This window comes from Nematolebias whitei, unplaced genomic scaffold (genome assembly GCF_014905685.2).
Source record: "Nematolebias whitei isolate Nwh7 unplaced genomic scaffold, NemWhi1 Nwh_scaf_422, whole genome shotgun sequence".
NCBI classification, from domain to species: Eukaryota; Metazoa; Chordata; class Actinopteri; order Cyprinodontiformes; family Rivulidae; genus Nematolebias; species Nematolebias whitei.
Window position 1 is genome coordinate 11,146 of NW_023618967.1, and position 6,785 is coordinate 17,930.

General features: G+C 38.6%; 2 protein-coding genes across 3 annotated transcripts; one reads left to right on the forward strand and one right to left on the reverse strand.

The window, feature by feature from the left end:
- The first annotated feature begins 2,812 nt into the window (after window positions 1–2,812).
- On the forward strand, window positions 2,813–5,751 carry LOC119429309. 2 transcript variants are annotated; one of them, XM_037696968.1, is made up of 6 exons: window positions 2,813–2,936; window positions 3,803–3,997; window positions 4,082–4,161; window positions 4,462–4,516; window positions 4,729–4,991; window positions 5,418–5,751. In XM_037696968.1, the coding sequence occupies exons 1-6, from the start codon at window positions 2,838–2,840 to the stop codon at window positions 5,632–5,634; spliced, it is 909 nt and encodes a 302-aa protein (XP_037552896.1). In that variant the 5' UTR covers window positions 2,813–2,837; the 3' UTR covers window positions 5,635–5,751. The 2 variants fall into 2 exon arrangements, with proteins under 2 accessions (XP_037552896.1, XP_037552895.1); XM_037696967.1 differs by having other exon boundaries at window positions 4,729–5,751.
- On the reverse strand, window positions 5,740–6,736 carry LOC119429310. The gene is made up of 2 exons (XM_037696969.1): window positions 6,599–6,736; window positions 5,740–6,529 (listed from the first exon to the last, which is right to left on the reverse strand). Exons 1-2 carry the CDS (start codon window positions 6,671–6,673, stop codon window positions 5,774–5,776), a joined length of 831 nt encoding a protein of 276 aa, XP_037552897.1. The 5' UTR covers window positions 6,674–6,736; the 3' UTR covers window positions 5,740–5,773.
- Window positions 6,737–6,785: the final 49 nt, after the last annotated feature.

Consider the following 6,785-nt stretch of genomic DNA (forward strand, 5'->3'; position numbering starts at 1 on the left):
ACTAAGACTTAAGACTCCGACTGAGTTCCAGCACTGACTGAATAGTTCCATGAAGTGTTCCTTTTAAAGGGGTATACACTTCCTGTTACGTGGTACTTCCTGATTGGTTGAAACAACCAGCAGGGGGGTGGTTCTAGTGATGTCAGAGGGTCACTAGAAGTCAAGAGACAGCAGGAATGTTTTTAAAAAATGGTTAGTACAGACAGGAAAATATTATGACGAGGTGAGACAGAGCAGGTGCCAGTTGAAGTTATTTACTGTCTGCGAGTTTTAAAAACAAGACACATCGTTCTAATAACTCGTCTCTGTTTGTCTCTGACTTTCGACCGACATGCAGTCCTACTCCTCATTCAGACAGAAGACTAAATGCACACTTATTTCGTAAATAGGCATTTAAATGCATGATCAAGGTGTAATGAGGTTTAAAAATCATTAATACTGTTTCACAGTTGATTTAAATGAGTGGTTCACTTCAACATTTAGAAATGGTATGAACTAAACACACTTTTTGATTATCAAGATATTGTAAAATAGTAATGATAATATAAAAAAGAAGTGTTCTTTCAATTGATTAATTCAGGATACAATTAAATAGTCTCGATGAGATAATTTGTATTTCTGGATTCAAATCAATGAAATAGCAGTTCCTGTCCCCTGAAGGTCTTCAGAGACAGGTTGATGTCGGAGGCCTAGTTCACTACACGACTCTCATGCACATTGCAGATTTTCTGGCAGTCGTTAATATGCATCTCACAGTATTCCACCTTCCTTTTCATGTCTTTTAAATCTGCACAGATGAACTCCAGCGATTCCTTGATACCTTCTATTTGTTTAGAATTGTCCTTGATAGCCTCAGTAATAACAACAGTGTTGCTACTGACCATTTTTTCCAGTGTGTCCGACCTGTTGTTTATGAGGCAGGCAAGCGATGCCAACTCTGAGACGGTTGTCTTGGTATCATGTAGGCAATGTGAGTGCTGCCTTTGTTTCTCTGCTGGAGGCTTGGAGGGTGTCACGGGCAGAGGTGGAAACTTCTTCCATCCCCTCATCAGTACCTGGGCCAATATAATCATGCATGTTGGCAGCAGTTGAGCTTTTTGATCCAGCTAGCTTCCCGTGTGTTGAACCAGCTAGCTTGTTAGCTACGCTAGCGGTGGATAGTTTGCTGGACTCGTGTTTTCTTCTTTCTGTACACGTCATGTCACTGTACAGTGCCTATACACTTATTCATGGTACCTTTTTTGCAGAATGTCTCCTTGTAGCAAACAGTTCCCTTTAATATATGAAAATGCGTCAGTTGATTATCAGAGCTCCCAAATTAAGTGCTATCTTGAGCACCTGGTCAATGCTGGATCTAGCTTTTATATAGTTAGCTCTCCATTAGCTGAGGGCTAACATGGTGCTTTATGGTAATACAGCAGTAGGCGTGGCCTTGAAGGGGAGAACGGTGAAAGTAATAGAACATGGACAGTATAACTGTTATAAATGTGTATCTATAACAGACTTACTACTGTCACACATATATTATATTCTAAATAAATATTTAATAATTTAAATCTAGATTTTTGTAGAAAAAAGTCAAAGTACATCATACCTACAATACTGGATATGCGTTTCTGATCATTTTCAAAAAAATATTTTCTCCAAATTAATAAAAGGTGATAACAAACTCTCTTTACATTATGTCAGTGGATGACCTCTACTATAACCACAATAACTATTTTATAATTTTACTGTAGATTTTTGGAGAAATGACAAGTCAAAATACCTCATACTGCCACTAGAGTATGCATTTCTGATCATTTTCAAAAATTATTTTCTCCAAACTAATAAAAGGTGACAACAAACTCTCTTTGAATTATGTCAGTAGGTTGCCTCTACTATAACTACAATACATATTTCATAATTTTACTGTAGATTTTTGGAGAAATAACAAGTCAAAGTACCTTATACTACCAATACTCAATATTTATTTTAATGCATTCACTTATTTTAAATCATTCATTCAACCTTTATTTAGACATGTTAATCCCATTGAGCCTTGGGGACTCATTTACAAGAGAGACCTGATTTATTAACAAGTGATGACAACATTGGATAATTTCGGCAACAGTAGACAGTCATATAGATATAGTTTGCACTGTTTTGCACAAGAAAGAAGCCTAATACTTGATTTGTTTATTATTTAAAAACTCTCTTGACCTAGTAGTGGAATTTTCTTAATTGAGAATATTTTGTGGTATAGCAGTTTTCAAAATAAATGAGACAAAAGGACACCCTGTGCTTTAATTTTTCATTTCTATTGCAAGTTTTATACCAAAAACATATCGTGATATATATTGTTATCGCCACCCTTCACAATACATATCGTGATATTAATTTTATGCCATATCGCACATCCCTAATATGTTATATGTTCTAATATTTTTGGAGGGGATTGTGATTATATTATGTCTCTGTTTTAGAGAAGTGGGAGACTTGTAGAAGAGGAGAGAGGAGGGAAATAGACTAATAGAAAGAAGAGTTCAAGAGAGAGAAGAAAAATATAAAGACTGATAGAAAAAGAGTGAACGAGTGCAGAACAAAATAGCGCCGGGAAAACACGTCTGTCTTCACCAGAGTACAGAGAGGGGGAAAAAAAAAAGTTTTTCTGTCTCATGTTTATAATGTCAAATATTTACAATTAAAGTTCAATTGATGAATAGGCTCTGTGCACATGCGTCCTGAATCACTTCCCCTTTGACCGGATGTCGGCATTCCAGTTTCCGGTCTAATCCCCGGTCTCGGTGAAAAGTTTTCTAGATGTTTACAAGAGCTGCCCAAGATAAATATCAGCGATGTTCATCGTATTGTTGATGCCTGGTCCCCTGCTCCGACAAGCAAACGTAACAAGGGATTTAAATTGTATATCTCAAGTTACCTGCACAACTACGAGGGTAAGTAACGTTAGTTTGATCGTTGTGATGTTGCTAACTGTTTGCAGCTAACGTTAGGCTATTAGCAACACGACCATTTTTGTGTATACTCACGTTATAGAAACAGGTTTTCCACACTTAAACAAAAGGCTCATATTTTGTGATCATTCTACTAACATTCTGCTCTTCTCAGTTTCTAGCAAAAATCAGGACACAGGTGAAGTCGTTGTCAGGGCTCTGTGTCACAGGTCCATGAAGAAAAATGAAAAACCTCACAGTTTAAGTGTAGGGTGAAGATAGGATTGTTCAGATGACAGTTTTAAGATTGTTGGTTCAGTAACCCGACGTTCCTAATGTTAATGGGGATTTAGCTAAGGTGGTAATTAATTCTTAAATAAAAATAAAATGGAATTGGCTATTTGATGAATATTAACACGTGAGTTTGGCCTTGCTTGTCCCCATTTGGTTATTTGCTGCATGCATTGTTCTTCTTTTATGGTTGTTATGTGTTACTTTTAACCCAGTGTTAATTTGGTAATTCATGCATATTAGTTTTACTTAAATCTAAAGAATACACTCACAGTCTCTGTAACATTATCCAGGTATTTTTACCTAGCGGGTCTCCTCTGGGTTAAAAGTGTTTTGAAATCAAGTTATCTTTATCTCATCCATTCATTTAAGATGTAATCTTGTGATAATTGTATTACACTACTCTTGACCTTCATAGAACATACTCCAAACTAAATATAAAATCACATAACATGATACTATGGTTCTATGACATTAGTTATAAAAAAATATTTGGGAAGCAAGATTGCATCATGAAAGAATGGCTGATGAGTGACCAAGCTAAGATAATAAGTTCTTACTATGACATTCTTATGCAGGTGGTCCTGAAAGACTCGTGTCCTGTGGAGCTGATTCACCACAGCTGTACGTGTGTTGCTGGTGCAGCATTATGCAACCACTGTGTGGCTTTGCTGTTCCAGTCAGCACATTATTCTGAGCTGAAACTGTCAGTGGTCCCCCCTGTACTAAGCTGTACAGAAGGAGAACAGCAGTGGCACAAGCCCAGAACTTTAGTAAGTTTTCTCTTCAATAATAGACTCAATTTATTACATTTTCTTGCCGTATAACTTGTAACTGTGTCATGGATAACTGAATAGGGTATAAAACCTGGCCCCGTGGACAAGATGACTGTGCTGTCTGCTAAACCGAAGAGTGGAGCAACAACAGAGGGTGTAAGGTAAAAAAAAATCAATAAAAATTCTGATGTATTACAACAGTGTTTCTCAACCCTGGTCCTCAAGGCACACTGCTCTGCATGCTTTATAGATTTCCCTGCATTAACACAGCTGATACAGTTGTTAATCAGTTACCAACTGAAATGAGCTGTGTTTAAGCAGGGACAAATCTCAAACATGCAGGACAGTGTGCCTTGAGGACCAGGCTTGAAAAACACTATTATTTTATGTTTCATATCTGAACGAAATGCAGGTGGGTATTCTATTTTTGACTCATGTTCTTTTCTTATTTATATACACAGGAGCACACTCTACAAAGGCCTTAGTGGGGATTTGCCGGACCTTTCTGTCCTTAGAGTAAGTAGTTGTATTTAAATTACTGATAAATAAAAATGAAATTAACAGTAGGCTACAATGTACTAACAAAGAGTTGTAGACTTACCGGTGTATTGAATAATTTTATTTTCAAGTGCTGTCTCTTTGTAAAGTGTAGAATTTTTGAGGGCTTAAAATTAGTTGATATACATGTATTTTACATTTTATTGAAATAATTGTTTTCACTTTCCCAGGTTTCCGAGGTGTATGAAGATTTTGCAGCAGCTGATGCACCAATGATCTGCAGCATGGGAATCAGCCATGAATTTCCCCTTGTTGACTCTGCCCTTGGCAAAGTTCAGGCTGGAAGTCCTCTGTCCTACCAACAGCCAGCAACAGCAAAGAGAGACATGTCCTTCCATGCTGCACCACCCCGCCCATCTCTGCCTCTTAAGAACTACCACCTACAGCCATCAAAAAGCATGTTTGTTTGTTCTGAACCACAACAGCTACACCTTAAAAGTATGGAGGTCACCTGGGACATGGTGAATAAATTTGAATGTGCTACCAGAGCACAGAGTACATGTCCTGAATGGCATCAGCTAAGGAGGCATAGGTTGACTGCCTCCCGCTTCAGGGAGATCTGCCAGGTTCGAGATAAATCTGAGGAAGATCTGGCAAATCGTCTGCTGCAAGGGACCTATCAGACTGCAGCTATGAAGAGAGGGCTTGAATTAGAGGCAGATGCTATCTGGGAATATTGTCAAATTAAAAGAGTCAACCACTATCCCTGTGGATTTGTGATTCACCCTGATGCTCCTTGGCTAGGGGCATCTCCAGACGGATTGATCTTTGATCCTTCTGAGCCATGTCAGTTCGGGCTGATTGAGATTAAGTGTCCAAATGTGAAAAGTTATGTTGACTGTCCATATCTCCAAATGAAGTCAGGCAAATTGGAACTAAAAAAAACTCATGTTTACTATTGGCAGGTTCAGGGGCAGATGCTAATAACTGGGATGAACTGGTGTGATTTTGTTGTCTCAGCTGAGGAAGATATTCTTATTCAAAGAATTTATGCAGACACTAATGTGATGGATTCAATCAAACACAAAGTAGACAGATATTTTTTCTATGTTTACCTGCAGAAATGTCTAAATTAGGAGTTTGATCAAATCAAATGTACAAATTTGTTTCAAAATATTTCCATCATGAATATCTATTTACAAATGTAAGACAATGTCAATGTAAGTAAATGACAGCATTTTCTGTTTCTTCAAGACTGTGCCATCAGCTTTTCTGTCAAACTTCATATCTCCATTTCCTGACCAAAGGTCCATTTTGGTAATTTGACAGGAGACAGGCAACTGTAAAAATTTGGTTTATGCTTCCTGCAATGGAGAGAGGGATAGTGGAATCAAAGAGTTTATTTTCTTTAACTCTTCTTATTAACCTCTCAACATGCACCCTCAAACGGGCAATGGACTGGGTCTTCAAAACGTCGACCTCTGACATTTGGGCCCTCTTGGAGAGGAAGGCAGGACGATGAACAGTCCCAGGTACGAGATCATCCACCAAGAATCCCTTGTCCACCATGATGGCCATGTCCAGTGTCAAGAGTGATGTAATCCCTGATTGACGGAACACTTCCTTGTCACTCATGGAACCCTCAAACAGTGCTGACACAAATGTCAGGGCTCCGTGAGGAGACATGCCCACCATGGCCTTAAAGGTACAGTGGGATTTGTAGGTGGAGAAGACTTCACTCTGGAGGAGCAGGGATGAAGGTGTTTGACACCGTAGTTCTGTACAGTCCAGGATAACTTGTGTGTCACTGTAGCGGCCATCAAAATCCTGTGGAAGACTGGAACTCACAGCTGCAGGAGACATCCACACACAAATTGAGCCCAATAAGCAGTACAGGAAGTTGGCCCATGTCACAATAATGCGGCTGACTGTTGCTCTGTGGATGTTAAATCGATGGCCCAGTTCCCTCTGGGTACATCCAGTAGACAGGTAGGAGAGGAAAAGAAAAAGCTCATCTATTGGCAGCAGTTTCTGGACAGAAAATTATTTAAATGTTAGTTCAAAACCAGCATTCTCATTGTGTGTGTGTGTGTAACTTACAGTTGGTCTGGTAAAAGGGGTTTCAGTTGTTGTACTCATGACGTCGGTTTTCTTTGCTCTGGTGACCCTGACCATTTTGGCTGTTGCTGCCTCGATCAAGTTCCAAAACGCCTTCAGATGCTCATATGAGGGGAACCTAAAACACATAAAAAAAAAATATATATATATATATATATATATATATATA

Coding starts and splice junctions, on each gene's coding strand:
- LOC119429309 (XM_037696967.1), top strand. CDS start 2,838: ATGTTCATCGTATTGTTGATGCCTGGTCCCCTGCTCCGACAAGCAAAC. Junction 2,937..3,802: donor TTACCTGCACAACTACGAGG/GTAAGTAACGTT, acceptor ATTCTTATGCAG/GTGGTCCTGAAAGACTCGTG. Junction 4,162..4,461: donor GCAACAACAGAGGGTGTAAG/GTAAAAAAAAAT, acceptor TTATATACACAG/GAGCACACTCTACAAAGGCC.
- LOC119429310 (XM_037696969.1), bottom strand. CDS start 6,673: ATGGTCAGGGTCACCAGAGCAAAGAAAACCGACGTCATGAGTACAACA. Junction 6,530..6,598: donor CCCCTTTTACCAGACCAACT/GTAAGTTACACA, acceptor TTTTCTGTCCAG/AAACTGCTGCCAATAGATGA.